The sequence below is a fragment of the Lynx rufus genome, unplaced genomic scaffold (assembly GCF_022079265.1).
Source record: "Lynx rufus isolate CCGP_SWC_20201006 ecotype Redwood Valley unplaced genomic scaffold, mLynRuf1.p SCAF_2, whole genome shotgun sequence".
NCBI classification, from domain to species: Eukaryota; Metazoa; Chordata; class Mammalia; order Carnivora; family Felidae; genus Lynx; species Lynx rufus.
In genome coordinates, this window is record NW_025814834.1 from 193,389,357 (window position 1) to 193,408,018 (window position 18,662).

At 44.4% G+C, this 18,662-nt stretch overlaps 1 protein-coding gene across 3 annotated transcripts in view; it reads left to right on the forward strand.

Annotated features, from left to right (window-relative positions):
* The window catches only part of MTF1 (metal regulatory transcription factor 1), a 45,987-nt gene that overhangs the window by 19,781 nt on the left and 7,544 nt on the right, over positions 1-18,662 (forward strand). For all 3 annotated transcript variants that reach the window (XM_047085325.1, XM_047085328.1, XM_047085326.1), the window contains exons 3-9: positions 217-455; positions 1,218-1,349; positions 4,049-4,122; positions 4,580-4,716; positions 8,557-8,634; positions 15,419-15,515; positions 16,225-16,808. In XM_047085325.1, coding sequence (XP_046941281.1) covers positions 217-455; positions 1,218-1,349; positions 4,049-4,122; positions 4,580-4,716; positions 8,557-8,634; positions 15,419-15,515; positions 16,225-16,808 — 1,341 coding nt within the window. The remainder of the gene's footprint in view (positions 1-216; positions 456-1,217; positions 1,350-4,048; positions 4,123-4,579; positions 4,717-8,556; positions 8,635-15,418; positions 15,516-16,224; positions 16,809-18,662) is intronic.

The window sequence follows — 18,662 nt, forward strand, 5'->3', positions numbered from 1 at the left end:
ACAAGTTCATCTCGTGCCCGTGACTTGTTATTTGTTGTTCAGAAGTGATCTGATCAACAGGAAGATTTCCCCGCTTTGTTGTTAGAGGCCGTTTTCTGTGTTGACGGTACAAACCTCTGTGTGTCGTCCACATCTCCTGGGGAGGCAGACTCTGGGGGAGAGCAGGGCCCTGGGCAGCTCTTTCGCCCTGTTGATGAGGTGTCCTTTGTGCGCCAGGTAAAGCGGTACCAGTGCACATTCGAGGGCTGTCCCCGCACCTACAGCACAGCGGGCAACCTGCGCACCCACCAGAAGACTCACCGGGGAGAGTACACCTTTGTCTGTAATCAGGAGGGCTGCGGCAAGGCCTTCCTCACCTCCTACAGCCTCAGGATCCACGTGCGAGTGCACACGAAGGAGAAGCCATTTGAGTGCGACGTACAGGGCTGTGAGAAGGCGTTCAACACTCTGTACAGGTCAGCCTCCTCTCCACCCTTTGACCCTGACTTTGTGATGGCAGAGCCCTCTCCTTGTCCTGCACAGATATGCACTTCCAGGGCTTGAAAGAGCATGGCTGGGCTCACCTGTCTAAAATTCGCTGGGGGATCTTTTTACTTAAAGATCGGCATATATTGGGTTGGTGAAACAGGATAGTACATTTGTGTTTAGATTTGTATTTCCTGGAGTGGCATACTGGTATGGGGATTTTAATACTGGGCCTAATATGTCCCCTTGGCTCAGGATCTTGGTACTAAGGCTTCTGTCACCTTCTTTCCTTCCTCACTTTGAAGCTAACTTTTTTCTACCACTCATTGGCCAGTTCTCTTTCACACTGTTTGTGTCAGGAGACTTGTATTAGTCTTCAACCTTGGGTCTAAAATAACAGACGTAGCAATAGCTAACACTTGTGAAGCATTCGTTGTGCTCAGCACTGTTCTGTGTGCTAATCCTCACAGCAGTTGTAAGTAAGTGGAAGCATAGAGAGGTTTTAGAACTGGTTCAAGGCCCCCCATCTAGTAGGAAGTAGGACCAGGATTTGAGTCCCAGGCAGTCTGGTGGCAGAGGCACACTCCTACCACTCTGCTGTGGACTTCTCTGGATTTCTCTCCGAGCAAAAAATTTTGGATCCCAAATTCTTCTGCACTGGATCCAGAAGCACATTGAGCTGACATGGGTCAGAGGCTCTGTAGCATATGATGCCAATGACAACGGGAAGTGTTCTCCGGCATATCTTGCAGGCTGAAAGCACATCAGCGGCTTCACACAGGGAAAACGTTTAACTGTGAATCTGAAGGCTGCAGCAAGTACTTCACCACACTCAGCGATCTGAGGAAGCACATTCGAACCCATACAGGAGAAAAGCCATTTCGGTAAGTCTTACTGTTTTCTGTTTGTCACTGACCGTGTTTCAGCTGGGTGTCTCGATGTCCCCTCACATTTTTCAAAGCAGAAGGAAAACTCCCCACGCTAGTTCTTTGGGGGTGTTGGCTCTCCCCGGCATGGCTATGACCAGCTGCATGCCGGAGGGGGAGCAGTGGCTTCTAAGAGCATCCTTACTCCAGACTCGGACAATGGCCTTTCTGCCTCCTGCTTTTCCTTTGTTTTCAAGAAGCATTTGTTGAAACTCGCTTACGTGGGAGGCACTTTTATCAGTGCTAGAGAAATACTGAGATCCACTCTTTTCTCTTGAGAACTTAGTCTGGTGGGAAAGAACCACAGGTAAGTGGAAAGCTTACAAGACTGAGGTGCTCAGAAGACTTTGAGCACAGGGGAAGGGATAGCTACCTAAAAATCGAGGTGGGGAGAGGAGGAGGAGATGAGGGGTAAGAGTGCTTAGGCTAGCGGGGCAGGTATTTTATTCTGTTACCTTAGTTGCTTTGTAATATGTGTGTGTATACACAAACATATAGGAGCATCCGTTTTTGTCTGTATATTTCTATCTCTATATATTTGTGCACATATGTGTATTTAATACATCCACGTGTAAATGTATAAGCTTGCAGGAAGGACTTGTATCATCTACTTTCTTCTCTGCTCATAGCACATAGCATGGTTCTACAAATAAATAAAAAGCTAGAGTATTTCTTTTAAAGATCATTTATTTATTTTGAGAGAGAGCATGCATGCAAACAGGGGAGGGGTAGAGAGAGAGAGAATCCCAGGCAGGCTCTGTGTTCAGAGCAGAGCTTGATGCGGGGCTTAATCTCATGACCGAGAGATCACCACCTGAGCGGATGTCAGGAGTCAGATGCTTAATCGACTGAGCCACCCAGGTGCCCCAAAGCAAGAGAATTTTTTATTTAGGTGGTAGGTAAGCTGTATACCCAATGTGGAGCTTGAGCTCATAACTCCGAGGTCAAGAGTTCCATGCTCTACCTACTAGGCGCCTGTAAAAGCAGAAGTATTTAGATTCTAGTTGGTTACTCACCAGGTTCTGTGAAGCTTGGGTTACTTCTTTCCCCCATAGTGGGGGACTCTGATTTCTATTCAATCACATGTATTTTTGTGATGATTAAAACTGTTAATTTTTGGGGCGCCTGGGTGGCGCAGTCGGTTAAGCGTCCGACTTCAGCCAGGTCACGATCTCGCGGTCCGTGAGTTCGAGCCCCGCATCAGACTCTGGGCTGATGGCTCAGAGCCTGGAGCCTGCTTCCGATTCTGTGTCTCCCTCTCTCTCTGCCCCTCCCCCGTTCATGCTCTGTCTCTCTCTGTCCCAAAAATAAATAAACGTTGAAAAAAAAAAAAAAAAACTGTTAATTTTTCTTGAATATTAGATGGGACTTTAGGCACAATGATTATATATAATTAAAAAGTAAAATGCTCCAGAGAAACTTTCTTTTTAAGGAAATTAAATACTTTGGCTTACAAGAAAATGCATTCATTTATTCATATAAATAGTTATTGGGGTGCCTGGGTGGCTCAGTTGGTTAAGCATTTGACTCTTAGTTTCGGCTCAAGTCATGGTCTCACAGTTCGTGAGATAGAGCCCTGCATGGGATTCCACTCTGATGGCACGGAGCCTGCTTGGGATTCTCTCTCTGTCCCTCTCTCTCTCTGCTCTTCCCTGCTTGTGCACGCTCTCTCTCTCAAAATAAATAAACTTAAAAAAAAAAAAGTTACTGAGGCACCTGGGTGGCTCAGTCAGTTGAGCGTCTGACTTCAGCTCAGGTCACGATCTCACGGTCGGTGGGTTCAAGTCCTGCTTCGGGCTCTGTGCTGACAGTTCCGAGCCTGGAGCCTGCTTCGGATTCTGTGTCTCCCTCTCTCTCTGCTCCTCTCCCGCTCACTCTCTGTCTCTGTCTCCTTCAAAAATAAATAAAGATTTTAAAAAATTTTTTAAAAAGTTATTATTGAATACCTGCTGTGTGCAAGAACTATGGCAGATGTAAAGAACTACGTGGACCCCACCCTCAAAGAGTGTATAATCTAAGAGAACCGATAACAAATGGATACACATAGAGATAAAATAAGAATGGAAACAACAGATGCCATAAAAGAAGCACATAGATAAATGCCTCAGAAGTTCTCAGGAGGGGAAGATTGCTTCTAGCTTTGGTTATCAAGAAAGTAGAAGAGAAAGAAGTGGATCTTGACACTGAAGATTATAAATAGTCATTACGGCCACTACACCTTATATTATACAGTCAATGTAGTCGGGACTGATCTTGTCTTAGTGCTATATTGTAGGCTTCATGCCTGTATGAGAGCCTCTGTACGTGCTATCGATATTCCTGGTATTCCACTGGCAGTAGATTTTTCATATCGGCTCTGATCGTCAATAGAATTCTGTTCAGTAAGTCATCAAAAGGCTTTTAGTTTCAGAGCTCTCAACATGTGACTTGGAGGACAGGAAATGTTTATCCTGGGCCGTCAGTCCCCTCTGTTCCCAGATTTGTCACCTTTTCCAGTGATTTGTCTTCATTCCCATCTCAGAAACCAATTTCCTGTATCGGATCGCAGTGTTCTGAACGTTTGTTTTAGGTTGAGCTTGTATTTATAAGAGATGTTGAAGATAGAGATCTGTTTACCCAATGACTGCTGTTTCTCTTTGCTTAAACAACGTACTTAGGTGTGATCATGATGGCTGTGGGAAAGCATTTGCAGCAAGCCACCACCTTAAAACCCACGTCCGCACACATACTGGTGAGTGTAGACTAATTTTTACTTTTTATTTGAATCTTCATCAGACCAGTAAATATCTGCATTTCTGTCGAGACCTGTAGAGCTTTGTAGAAGAAGGAAGCCTAATCAGCGTAGCCTTTGCCTATAATGTTTGAGTTTCTTTCAGAGGTAAAGGACCTAAGATTGGACTCCAAAATCCAGCCTTAAGAAATGAAACCAGTACAGAGATTCTCAAAAAAAGAACCTTGCGGGGGGGGGCGGGTACTAATCTTCTCTTTAAGGTTGCCAGGAGAAGGCCATTTTTGCTGTACATTAAGTTTTAGGGCTGAGATGGTCAACATGTATTCTGTCCAACTCGTGGCGACTATGACCTGAACCCTCATGAGAATATTTACTTCCCTCTATTAGGGAAAAGTAGATGTCTCAAACCAGTACAATGACTTTATGGTAATACTAACACTACTTGTCATTCTTGCAGGTGAAAGACCCTTTTTCTGCCCCAGTAATGGCTGTGAGAAAACATTCAGCACTCAATACAGTCTCAAAAGTCACATGAAAGGTCACGATAACAAAGGACACTCATACAATGCACTTCCAAATCACAATGGATCAGAGGTGCGCAGTGTTTTGTCTCTTGTTTCCATCTAGGCAACACGGAACAGCAGTGATTGTTTGTGTATCAAAATAAAAGGTCAAAATGTCTTCTTATGTATCTGTCAGTGAGAGGGAAGAAATCAGGGTCAAGATCTGTGTCTTGTGTTGGGATGGTGTCAGCCAGAGATTTCCCCAGGGTGCCCTGTGCCTCAGCTTTTGATTCAGCTCTGCCTCCTTCCCATCAGGTTTGGTCCAAGAGGTGTCTTAAAACCAGAGGTCTCATGGGGCGCCTGGGTGGCGCAGTCGGTTAAGCGTCCGACTTCAGCCAGGTCACGATCTCGCGGTCCGTGAGTTCGAGCCCCGCGTCAGGCTCTGGGCTGATGGCTCAGAGCCTGGAGCCTGTTTCCGATTCTGTGTCTCCCTCTCTCTCTGCCCCTCCCCCGTTCATGCTCTGTCTCTCTCTGTCCCAAAAATAAATAAACGTTGAAAAAAAAAAAAAAAAAAAAAAAACCAGAGGTCTCAGAATGGCTTCCAGAGGGTCAGCCGGATGCTCTAAAAGGGTGTTATTTTCTCATTCATGTCTGTGAAATGGCACATCTCTACTTAAGTTGGAGACACAAGTTACGCTTTTGCTTCACACACCTATTTAATCTGTCATTGGAGAACCAGGCAGTCTGGATGGTTTTTTTGCCCCTTTGAATCGTCCACGGGCCAGAAGGTTTGAAAGCCACTGACGGTGGGTGCTGAACCACAGAACATGCCTCTGCAGAGTTTTAGACAGTCTGTCCATTCTTTGCCAGGCCTCCACCATATTTCCCTCTCCTCTGTAGCTCCATTGCAGAGAGGTGCCGGGAGAAATTTATCGTTTTTACTTCTAATGTGCTATTGGGCACTTACGATGTCTTTTAAACCTAGGAAGTGAGCGTTATTATTATCTTACTATTTCATAGATAAAGAAACTGAAGCACACTGACCCCCTTTTGAATAATGAGATTTTTTACTTAAAGTAGGTAATAAATTTTGATTTGGGGGAGAGACAGCATACTTTAATTCTGTGGTTTTCAATTTTTAAACAGCAAAGGATCCCTTCACATGGACTCTGCTCCTTTATTTTATTAGTAATAGTAACTAACATTTATTGAGTGTTTACCATGTGCCAAATACTGTGCCAAGTGTTTTTATATGTTTTTATATTATCTCACAAGAGCTCTGTGAGGTCAATACTGTTACTATCCCTACATTACTGATAAAGAAACTTGAGGCAAGGAGAAATGAAATAATGAAATGGTAATTATAGGTTTATAATTATAGTCTGATTCCAGAGCCTGGTTCTTGACCCCTCTCTTGTAAGAGGCAAAATGACTTTATTGTGAGGGCTGCAGCCGCTGGAGCTCAGCTGCCTGAATTCAGATCCAAGCTCCACTGCTGATCCATTAGGCAAATGGCATCTTTGTGCCTCAGTTTCTTCATCTGTGAAACCAGATAAAAATATTGAGATCTGAGAGTCTTTGTCTACTAAGCTGCATGCATTAAGTTGCGATCAGCATTTGTGTGATAATCCAGGGACGCTTTAACCCAGTGGACGGTGCTCAGGTCTCGTCTTCTCTGGATCACAGCTCACTCCCCAGTGAAGGGAAACTCCTCTCGTCTCAGGCTCTCAATGCCATCTAGATTGCCTTTGAGTCCTAAATATAGATCTCCAGCCTGGATCTCTTCCTCAACTCTAGACTTGTACAGACAATTCTCACTTAGGATGGTTTGACTTTACATGTACAAAAAGCAATATGCATTCAGTAGAAACCATACTTTGAATTTTGATTTGGATCTTTTCCTGGTCTTATTGTGGGCCATATCATCCTCTCTTGTCATGCTGGGCAGTGGAACCAAGCCACACCCCCCACACCCCCATCAGCCCCGTGATCACAAAGGTAAATAACTGATAACACTTATAGCTATTCCAGACCCATACAACTGGTCTGTGTTTTTCCCTGTCACTACAGTATTCAATCAATTACATGAGCTACTCAGCACTTTATTACGAAATCAGCTTTGTGGTAGATCATTTTGCCCACTGTAGGCTAATGTAAGTGTTCTGAGTGCATTTCAGGTAGGCTCGGCTAAGCTGTGATGTTTGGAAGTTTAGGTGTTCAATGCATTTTCGACTATCAGGACATAGCTGCACCGTTAGTTGAGGGAGATCTATCTATGCAGCCTCCCTCTTCAACCCAGATCTCCTCTGTCTTCTCAAATCTGGTATGTCCAAACCTGCTCCTCCTGCGGTTTTCCCCACCTTGGTAAATGGCACCTCTGGTTTTTTTAGTGGCAAGGACAAAAATCTTGGAGTCGTTCTTGATACCTCTCCCCCCGCCCCCCCCACCATACCCCATCTCTACCAGCAGAGTCTTTCAAGTCTACCATGAGAATATATGTAGAATCTGATCACTTCTGATGACTGCATTCAGGCCACTGTCATCTTTTGTCTGGATCACTGCAGTAACCGCTAAGCGGACTTCCTCACACCTTTCCTCCTCTCCCAACTCCCACTCTGCCCTGCCACAGACTCGTCTACATATTTCACCCAGAGCAATCTTTCTAAACCATAAGGCAAATAATGTCTGTCCTCTGCTCATGAGCCTCCAGTAGCTTCTTGTATCACTTACAGCAGAAGTCAAAATCTTTACAGTGGCCCGCAGGGCCTTATACACTCCAGTCTGGTCCCTTCTCTGGCCTGATGTACTTCTCTTCCTCTCACTGTAGCCGTACTGTCCTCCTCGTGGTGCCTTGAACAAGGGAAGCCCGTTCCTGCCTCTGGGCCTTTGTACTTGCTGTATGCTCTGCTTGGAACTCCACGGATATGTGCATGGCCCACACGCTCTTTCCTTCTCAAATGCCAGGATCTCCTCATGCCAGTTTATCTGAGAGGCCTCCCCTGATCTAATGAAACAGCAACTCCTACCCCAGCATTCTCTATTCCCTTTACCCTCCACAGCACTCAGCAGCATCTTCTATTCTATACATTTCTTTGCATTTTTTGTCACTCTCCACCCCCCTGCCCCAACTAGACTATAAGCTGAATGGTGACAGGTATCTTGTTTTGTTCATTATTGTATCCCTGGGCCTGGGACAGTGCCTAATGCATAATAGGTGCTCAGTGAATATTTGTCAAATGCTTGCATGAATGGGAACATCTCATCCATGAGGTAAGCAGGGTTACTGCTTAAGGTGTGTGAGTTGCAGCTGGCGTTCTAGGAATCCAGAGTTGAGAGTTAGCCTAGGCTGTCGTATTTGAAAAGTAAATCCTCAGTACGTACTGCTCTGAGTAAGAATCCCTGAGATACTGGGGATCCAGTGGTACAGTGGAAGCTGGACTTCCCATCAGAAAAACTGGGTTTGTGTTCTTCTAATTAGCTGTGTGATTTTGGACTGTTCACTGCCAGACTTAGCATTAATTTTCTCACATTTAAAACGGGAATATAAAATAAAACTTCACGAGTGTATATGAAGAGCAGATGAGGTCATGTGAAATTGCTTTGTAAATGATAAGATCAGTTCTACAAATAACTGATTTTGTATTATCACAGCTTTTGTTAACTCTGGAGCTTGAGTCATGAGATAATTCTTAAGCTCTTTATTAGCCATCTTTAAGAAATATAATAGGTTCTTCTAAGAATATCAGGATTTAAAAAACTGAAATAATTCACATAGCTCTTGCTTTGGATGGTTTATGCCTCTCCAGGTAACAAATCTAGACATTTGGGACCGTAGGGACATTAGAGTCAAGTGTTGTATTCCATGCTATGCTACTACAAATCCTGATTTTTTTTGGCTTTTTACTCAATTAGAATATTTTCTCTTTCACAGGATACAAATCAGTCGCTTTGTCTGAGTGACTTGAGCCTTCTGTCCACAGATTCTGAACTTCGAGAAAATTCTACTACAGTAAGTGCACCTGTGATACGGGTGTGAGACATATAAGTTCAAGAATTGAGCACTCCCTTTGGTGGGAACATCGAAGGAGGCCAGTCTTTGAAGTCTTCAGATGTAGTTGTGTTCAATTACTGACCACTTCGGGCTCCTTTGTTTGGGGTTTTATTTCCTGATAGAGCCCCAATGGGAGGGGTTTGCTGTCTCTGATGTCTAATGCCTTTTGACCCACATCACTCCATTGATAACCTCTGGCCCCAGAAAATTTCTTCCTTTTATTCATTTAGCAAATAATTTATTGAGTGCCTATTCCATCAGGCAGTGTGCTGGTGCTGAGCTTGTAGTGGTAAGAGAGTAGGTGTGGTCTGTCCTTATGGAGCTTAAAATTAGTCTACTGGAAGGGGGAGCCGGAATTCCAGTTTCTAGACTTTCTCAAGCCCTGCTGGTCTGACCTGAGTCCGTCTTTTTCTCACCTTGAGCTCACCGCATTGGGTTCCTGCAGGGGACTCTGTCTAGAAGCCCTCCTCTGAAAGACAACCCTGCCGTCTCTTGATCTGATTGCTCCAGTTCCCTCTGTTCGGCATTTCCCTGCCATTCCCATGGCTCCGTGATGTCCCTTGCAGGCCACTGCATTAAGCCTGAGCTGATGCTCCTTTGGGAGGGTCTGTGCTTTACTCTGTCACCAACACTGGTTGTTACGTGTGCATTGTTTGTTGTTTTCCTGCGGTAAATAAACATTGCTCACGTTAGATTTTCTAGGAGTATATGCATAATAAGAAGGAATCAATGTGATAGGAAGTATCTGAACAGAGACTGGAAGGCTCAGCAATGCCATGAAATGTGTGCTGTTTCTCACAGTATGGTCAGTGGAGTCATTTGCAGTGCTTGTGACAATGTAGTTTCTTGGGCCTCACCCCAGGCCTACTTCATCAGTTCCTCTGGGAATGGTATCTGACTCTGCATTTTTATATAAACACCCCAAGGCTTGGGTTCTCCTGGTAATGGTAGAGCTGCTCTTAACAGACTAAGCCTCCCGTAGAAAACAAATATATATATATGCTGGGCAAATTATCAAAAACAACTATTTGAAGGCACCAAAGAGCATTCCAAACAGGCAGAGGTAACGCTTGGAAGAAGGAGCCACTTGGACAGCAGCAAAGGCACTGAGTAGGTTTTCAAGTTTTACAGCTTATCAGCCTTGGGGCAAGACCCAGTTGACACCAAACAAGGGGGCTAAAACTCAGTAAACATTCAGTCTCACTGTCTTGAATAAGCAGAGGACAGAGTTCACAGCTCTCACAGCAGCACCTGGAAAGTGCCTGGGGACGACCTAGAAAGGAAAGAGTCAGAAAGTGGGAGCCCCACGTGCCATGTATAAACTCTGTTCGCATCTCTAGTTGACCCCTGAGCTGTACATGCGTGAGACAGACCCTAAGCAGCCCAGCGAAGGCTGGGCATAGATTGCAGCTGCTGTCGCCTGCAAGGAAGACAGCAGTTTGCAGTTAGAGCACAGCCAAATCAACAGAATATTCAAGAAAACAAACACACTCTTCCAGGAAGTGGAACAGAATCCAGAGTCTCTATAACATATCATTTGGATTGTCCAGGGTAATCCAAAATGGGTGAACATAAGAAGAAAAAGGAAAACATTACCCCTACTTAAGGGAGGAAGGTACTCTGTGGAGACCAATGCCAAAATGAGTCAGACGTTAGAATTAGTAGATAAAGATTTTTTTTTTTAAGTTTATTAAGTGATCTCTACACCCGAGTGGGGCTTACGCTCACGACCCCAAGATCAGGAGCCTCATAGTCTACCAACTGAGCCAGCCAAGTGCCCCAGTATACAAGAATTCTTAAGTAGCTCAAATATGGTGAAGGACGTAAAGGAATATGCTTGTAATAATTGAATAAAGAGGAAATCTCAGCAGAGAAATAGAAACTTACAGAATGTACCAAGTGGAAATTCTGGAACTGAAAATGTATCTGGAATAAAAAATTTACTGGTTGGGCTTAATAGCAAATTGGAAATGACAGAAGAAAGACTCAGTTAAATTGGAGATGGATCAATAGAAATTAACCAATCTGAAGAACGAAGAAAAGCATTAAATAAGTACTTCATATGATTTTTATGCGTATTCACATTTCAGGGCTGATACTCTAAATGCAGTTTCTATACTGGATGGCCTCGATGCCCTCTGAGTTATGGAACCTACGATTTCTGGGTATAATCTCTCTTTAATCTCAGATTGTATTAAATGGTTTGGGAGTCCACTCCCTGGCCAGGGCCATGACAAATGACTAAAGAGCTTTCTGGAGCCCTGGGGTCATTGGGTGAGGTATTCTAGTGTGAGGGAACATACGTACTTGTAAAAAAAAAAAAAGGCGGGGGGGTGGGGGGCAGCTTTTTCTACCACAGTTTACATCAGCAAGAGAGAGACTCTGTCCTTGGGGGGTCAAGTTATATATGGTGCCCTCACCACCCACCATTTATCCAGAATTAGAAATATTCTCATGTTTAGTCTTTCATTCTAAGGCCACAATTCCTTGAAGTAATAGAATTGATTTTGCTTTAAAAAAATTATGCACTATTAATATCAAATATACATTTTAACGAAATCATCCTTTTATGGGTTTCTGGGCAGTCACATGCATATGTGCATCCTGGAAGTGAGCTGTGCTTTACTCAGATCTTTTGGTACAGGAGGGGTGAAGCCGCTAGGCAGTGGCCCTCAGGGCCTCCTGGCACCTGAGCTTCAGGATCCATCCTGATCCCATACATCTCCCAGTGTCCTTTGTCTCTCTGTGCCAGGCCCCAGAGGCTTAGCCTGTTCTGGTCTCCTCAACTTTGGGGAGCTGCTCGAACTTACTCTGCCCCCAGGGTATGTGCCCTGAAGACTGGCAGTGGCTCAGTCACAGGTCCTTTCAGCACTTTGCTTTTTCCCTTTTTTTTTTTTTTCCTTTTGTTTTGTTTTTGTTGGTTTTGTTTTGTTTTGTTTTAATTTAAAAGACTTGTTTTTGAAGTATAATTAGTACAGAAAAGTGCATCTAATCACAAATGATTAGCTTAATGAATGATCACAATTCATCCCATCCACGTAACCAACATGCAAATCAAGAAACAGAACATTCCCAGTTTCCCCGGAAGCTCCCCACCCTCCATGCCGCCAACAACTATGACCTCTCCCTAAAGATAACCACTGTCCCAGGGCTCAGTCGGTTAAGCCTCCGACTTCAGCTCAGGTCATGATCTCACAGTCCGTGAGTTCGATTCTGTGCTGACAGCTCAGAGCCTGGAGCCTGCTTCACATTCTGTGTCTGCCCCTCCACTGCTCATGCTGTTTCTCTCTGTCTCAAAAATAAATAAAAACATTAAAAAAAATTAAAAGCTTTAAAAAAAAAAAAAAGATAACCACTGTCCCAACTAATAACCTGAGATGGATTTTTACCTGTTGTTGTGCTGTGTATACTTGGAATCATGCCAGTCATACTGGTTTGTGCTGGCTGCCTTCTTGCAACATTATGTTGAAGAAGCGAGTCTGCATTTGTTGCAGATCACTTGTTCTCACTGGTGAACAGTATTGCACTAAGTGAATGTACCACAATTGTTTTTTTCTACTTCCCTTGGGTATTTGGATAGTTTCTAGTTTGGAGCCATCATAATACTGCTGCTGTGAACATTCTTGTGCCTCATCTTTTGGAGCCATACGGGCTTATTCCTTTTTAACAATGTTACTGCTGATAATTTGAAAACAGGTAAAACCAAACCACCATGAGGAAGCTGCAGAGCTTATAGGAGTTGTCAGCCCACTACTTTACAAACTGGGTTGCGCCTCTTTATTGGGTTATAAAATAGGGGTTTAGGATCAGCATTTTAAGGGCATCAGCACAATAGACAGTATCAGAAGACATTGCACGTAGTAAGGATAAGCCTCGTTTCGTAGACTTGTTTCAGTTATACATACGGATAAGTATGGAACGTGAAGGATGTACTTGTGTATGTATAAGATGTATTTCTTACTTTGCCTCATGGCATCATGATAAAGAGTTTGAAGGCCGCTGTCTTGGCCTGTGATTCTTTTGGTTGTTGTTGTTTCCAAATTTTTATTTTTTTTTAACAAATAAATAAATTCTAGTTAACATGTATAGTGTAATAATTGGTTTCAGAAGTAGAATTTAATGATTTGTCACTTACATGTAACACCCAGTGCTCATCCCAACAAATGCCCTCCTTAATGTTCGTCATTCATTCAGCCCCTCCCCTGCCTACCTTCTTCCATCAACCCTCAGTTCTCTGTCTTTAAGAGTGTCTTATGGTTTGCTTCCCTGGCTGTCTTTTTTTTCCCCTTCCCATTTGTTCATCTGTTTTTTTTTTTCTTAAATTCTACACATGAGTGAAATCATATGGGATTTGTATTTGTCTTTCTCTGACTAATTTCGCTTAGCATAATACACTCTAGCTCCATCCACGGTGTTGCAAATGGCAAGATTTCGTTCTTTTTGATGGCTGAGTGATATTCCATTGTAGATATACATATATACATACTACATCTTTTTTTTTTTTAAGAGAGTGAGAAAGAGAAAGTCCCAAGCAGACCCCATGCTCAGCATGGAGCCTGACGTGGGGCTTGATCCCACAACCCTGGGATCATGACCTTAATTAAGCCAAAATCAAGAGTTGGGTGCTCAACTGATGGAGCCATCCAGGCGCCCCTATACCACATCTTCTTTATCCATTCATCAGTTGATGGACCTTTGGGCTCTTTTCAGTTTGGCTGTTGTTGATAGTGCTGCTATAAATATATATCAGGGTGCATATACCCCTTCAAATCTGTATTTTTGTATCCTTTGGGTAAACACCTAGTAGTGCAATTGCTGGGTCATAGAGTAGTTCTATTTTTAACTTTTTGAGGAACCTCCATGCTATTTTCCAACTGGCCCATGATTCTTAACTCTCTCTGGACTGGAAGCAGGAGGCTTTGTGTGGGTTTTTGCCTTCAGCGTCTGTCATGCAGGCATTCGGAATTACTCCTCTTCCAGTTGATGGAATCATGCTAGAATAATTGGCCCCTCTGAATCAAATGGGCAGTTTCATTTCTGAGGACCTCTAGACTGCTGGACAGTTCCACTCATGACATGTCCCGGGACCCAGAGTGATCCCCACCCCCCCACCCAGAAGCAGAGTTGTTGCCAAATGACCTTTAAACACAAGTTGGCACTGACACAAAATATGGCCCAAAGATGGGTTTTGTTTGGTCTATACAGTGTTTTGTTTTCAGTTACTTGCTTTTAGCTACAAATCGGTGGATTTCACATAAAAATCCGCATTTCAGACCATTTTTGAGCCCTGGAAATCCCCAGTCTGAATATCACAGGGCAGCATTCCTCTGAAGCCCTTTAGGTGACTGGCGTGCATAGTCTCCAGTTTGCCAAAGTCCCCGCCACCCTTGGTTCACTTCTGTCACCTGCCCACACTCCTGGAGGCGGTTGCCTCTGTCACTTCTGCCCTACAAAATGTGGGGTGGAGGTAGACTGGAGACGAAAGAATTGCTGCCCCTCTACCCTCCTTAACCAAAGAGAAGCCTGAGCGTGGCCATTTTTATTTGGTGCCTATCAGGAGTCAGACCCTCAGGGCATTATATGCTCCCCCCATTTTATCTTTCCTAAAATGCCTGACATTTTCTTAATTCTTAATTACAAAGAAACTTGCAGTGACAAACAGTAGTGAATATAAGGCAATCACTATTGCCTCTCATGAAAAGTTTCTTTATACTGTTTAATTCGTTACCATGTGTACATACTAGAATATCATAGATGTTATGTAATGACCTTGAAGGATATTCACAATATATTATTATTACATGAGAAAAGCAGGTTGCAGGTAATGGATAGAATACAATCCCATTTTTAGGAAAGATTTGGTCTTCTTTTAGAGCAGGGGGCCAGAAACTTTTTTTTTTTGGTGGGGGGGGGAGCCAGATAGTAAATATTTTTGGCTTTGCAAACCATAGAGTCTCTGACATAGCTCAACTCTGCCGTCAGACCATGAAAGCAGCATAGACAATAAATGAACAAGCATGCATCTGTAAAACTTTATTTACAAAAACAGGCATTCAGCCTACAAGTCATAGTTTTCTGACTCCTGTTTTTTTTTTTAATTTAATTTAAAAAATTTTATTAATGTTTATTTACTTTTCAGAGAGAGAGAGAGACAGCATGTGAGCAGGGGAGGGGCAGAAAGAGAGGGAGACACAGAATCCAAAGCAGGCTCCAGGCTCTAAGCTGTCAGCACAGAGCCCAGCATGGGACCCAAACTCACAAACCACATCATGATGTGAGCCGAAGTCAGACACTTAACCGACTGAGCCACCCAGGCGACCCTGTTTTTCTTTTTAAATTTGAGAGAGAGAGAGCATGAGCTGGGGAGAGGGGTAGGGAGTGGGGGTGTGAGAGGGAGAGAGAGAGAGAGAGAATCCTAAGCAAGGCTTCATGTTCAGTGTGGAGCCCAATGCAGGGCTCGATCCTATGACCAGGGATCATGACCTGAGCCTATATCAACAGTCAGATGTTCAACCAACTGAGCCACCCAGGCGCCCCACTGGCTTCTGTTTTTGGGTATTTGAGGACACAAATCTTTAGTGTCTGAGGTTTAGGGAAATCTTCGTCACCTTGGAAAGGAGAAGTTAGAAACAAGAAGCATATCAAAAAAGATCATTCTAGTTCTGTTGCTGTGTGTTCTCACAGTGAAGAGTTGCCTCAGGGTGACAAGTCTCCCATCTTTGTCTCTGTCCATCAATCACAGGGCCAGGACCTCAGCACAATTTCACCAGCAATCATCTTTGAATCAATGTTCCAGAATTCAGATGATCCGGCAATTCAGGAAGATCCTCAGCAGACAGGTTTGTTTCACAGACTCTCTTCCTGAGTAGCTCTCAGCACGGGGCAAGGGAGTCCCCACTCGTTGACACACCCATGCAGGCACGGGGAAGTTGTAGTTCAGTTCCTTTGAACAAAGTGTGCATTTGGCGAGGGGTCAGGGAAGTGTGGGCCTTTTGTTCAACCCATCTTTTCCTCTCCTTCCCTCAGCAAGAGTCCACTTGAGGGCCTACTGTCCCTAGACCTTCAGAAGAAGGGGTCTCCTTCTCTAAAAGCTCTCGTTGGCTTTCAAAACCGAGGAGAGCTCGGAGCTGTTTCTTTTTCTGATGCGATACTGTGCTCGTGAGTGGGCAGGATCCACAAACAGCATCAGATGCATAGATCATTCTGTGTTTGAATGAAAATCTGTCCCTGAAGCTTTCACGGTAGTCAGAAAGTGTGTTCACTGGTTTTGCCAAAAAAGGATGTCCAGTCTCTTCCAGAAAAGCCTTAGGATACTTTTTTTTTTTTAATGATAAAAGCTATACTAGCTCTTCACATTTAGAAAGTGAGAAGCCTGGTGCTTTGAGCAGAGTGGTCACGAAATGAAAACAGAAAGCCAGCCTTCTAGCAATGAAGGTACTGGCTCTGACGGACTTCAGCTGCCTTTGGTGTCGCCATAATGACTGTGTTTTTGTGGCTCATGTAAGGCTTGGGATATGTATATATCTTTCTATTTCTTTTTCTTGCCAGCTGCCTTGATTGAAAGTTTTAATGGTGATGCAGAGTCAGTCAGTGATGTTCCGCCACCCACAGGAAATTCAGCATCTTTATCTCTTCCGCTTGTACTGCAGCCCGGCATCTCCGAGCCACCCCAGCCTCTACTACCAGCCTCAGCACCGTCTGCTCCTCCGCCTGCTCCCTCCCTAGGAACTGGTTCCCAGCAAGCTGCATTTGGCAACCCCTCTGCTCTCTTACAACCTCCAGAAGTGCCTGTTCCCCACAGCACACAGTTTGCTGCTAATCATCGAGAGTTTCTTCCGCACCCCCAGGCCCCACAGCCCATCGTCCCAGGACTTTCTGTTGTTGCTGGGGCTTCGGCGGCGGCATCAGCCGTGGCAGCACCGCCCCAAGCGCAAAGTACTACTGAGCCCCTGCCAGCCGTGGTCCAGACTCTGCCCCTGGGCGCCAACTCTGTCCTGACTAATAATCCCACTATAACCATCACCCCGACTCCCAGCACGGCCATCCTGCAGTCCAGCCTAGTCATGGGAGAACAGAACTTACAATGGATATTAAATGGTGCCACCAGTTCCCCGCAAAACCAAGAACAAATTGTAAGTATTCTGACTGAAAGGACCCCCGGGGGTGAAGCGTATTTACACGGGTGACGTGTTCAGAGGCTTTTACTTCAAAAGGAAGATGGTTATCGTATGTGCCCTGAAACGTGTAATTCGGCCTCTTGTCACTTCCCCACGATCGAGGGGTATCAATCCAGGGAGTGCTGTGATGGATGCCTGCAGGAGGGAAGCAGAGAAGCAGCCTTCGTGTACTGCCGGGTGGATGGCCGCAGGCACGGAACACATGTTCCATCTGCAGTGTAATGCCACCCTCTAGGACAGGACAGCAGTCAACAGACTGCAGAGGCCCGAGAACGATGTAGGAAAGCGGTTCTTCTCCAAGGCAGAGTCAGACTGACGTGAGGGAATGGTGGGCCGCCGTCTGGTAGAAAACACAGCAGTGGCCAAGTCAGCGAGAGAGTCTGTGCACCCAGGACCTGCTCTAGAGCCAGTTTCTGCAAAAGTGTTTGGTCTCGATGATGAAGGAAATGACGTGGTCATTCACTTAAATGTATTTCAAGGGCCCAGTATTTACCAGATACCATGCATGATACTCTTGGGGGTACAGAAAAGTGGAAACCATGATCTCTTTTTCATAAAAACTTACATTCTGCTTAAAGATGCTAAAATGCCCCAAAGAAGAGTAGCATTACCGGTAGGTAAAGTGCCGAATCGCAATGAAAATGGTAATAATAGCTGTGGTATATGGAACCCTTACTACGTGTAACGGCTTACTGTGCTAACTAAGCACTTTTTGAAATTAAGGATCTAACATGTGCCAGTCATTACCTTCTGTACATTATTTTTAGATTACTTTTTTTTTTTTTTTTTAAGATTTTACTGAACAGGTGGGGCAGAGAATTTCCATACACTCCCTGGCTACCCGTCCCTCCCTGCCAGTTTGCCCTAATAGTAACATCTTGCATTAGTTTGGTACATTTGTTAAACTGATGAATCAGTATTGATATATTATTACTAATTAGAGTCCATAGTTCACATCAGGGCTCACAGTTTGTGTGCAGCATTCTGTGGGTTTTGACAAAGGCATGATGTCATGTGTCTCCCATCATAATATTCAGAGAAGATTCAGCACCTAAAAATCCCTGTGCTTTACTAATTCATCCCTTCTCCCTCTCCCCCTTTCCCCTAGCAACCATTGATTTTTTTTTTAATTTTTATAACATTTATTCATTTTTTAAGAGACAGAGAGCACAAGCAGTGGAGGAGCAGAGAGAGAGGGAGATACAGAATCCAAATCAGGCTCTAGGCTCTGAGCTGTCAGCACAGAGCCTGAGGCGGGGCTCGAACTCATAGACCGCAAGATCGTGACCTGAGCTGAAGTCAGACGCTCAACCAAATGAGCCACCCAGGCGCCCCTCCATTGCCGTTTTATAGTGTCAGCTCCCGTAGCTCAGCCAGAAGCTTTCACATTCCTCCTAGACTCATCCTAGAGGCACCCCCCACCTTTTTTTTTTCCTTTAAAGGGATAAAAGATAAAGCCTTTTTACGATAAGACTTGAAGAAAGCAGAAATCCTGTAGCCAATGTAACAGGAAGTGTAACTAAGGTGGAAGGGTGAATTGTGGGCATGATTTTATAGTCGTCCTCGTAATAATGTAAATAACCAATGTTTGCTGAAGGCTCACCACATGCCGCAGGCTCTGCGTACATCATCTCCTTTCACCCTTGCAGGGGTCCTTTGGTTATCATCCCTGTTTTTACAGATGAGGAAACTGAGACGCAGACGTGAAGCCACTTTTCTGACCTCGACAACTGAGAAGGGACGGGGCTTGTGTCCAGGGCTTATGGCATGCTGCAGGGGGCCTTCACAGGGGCTGTTCTGCCTGTGAGA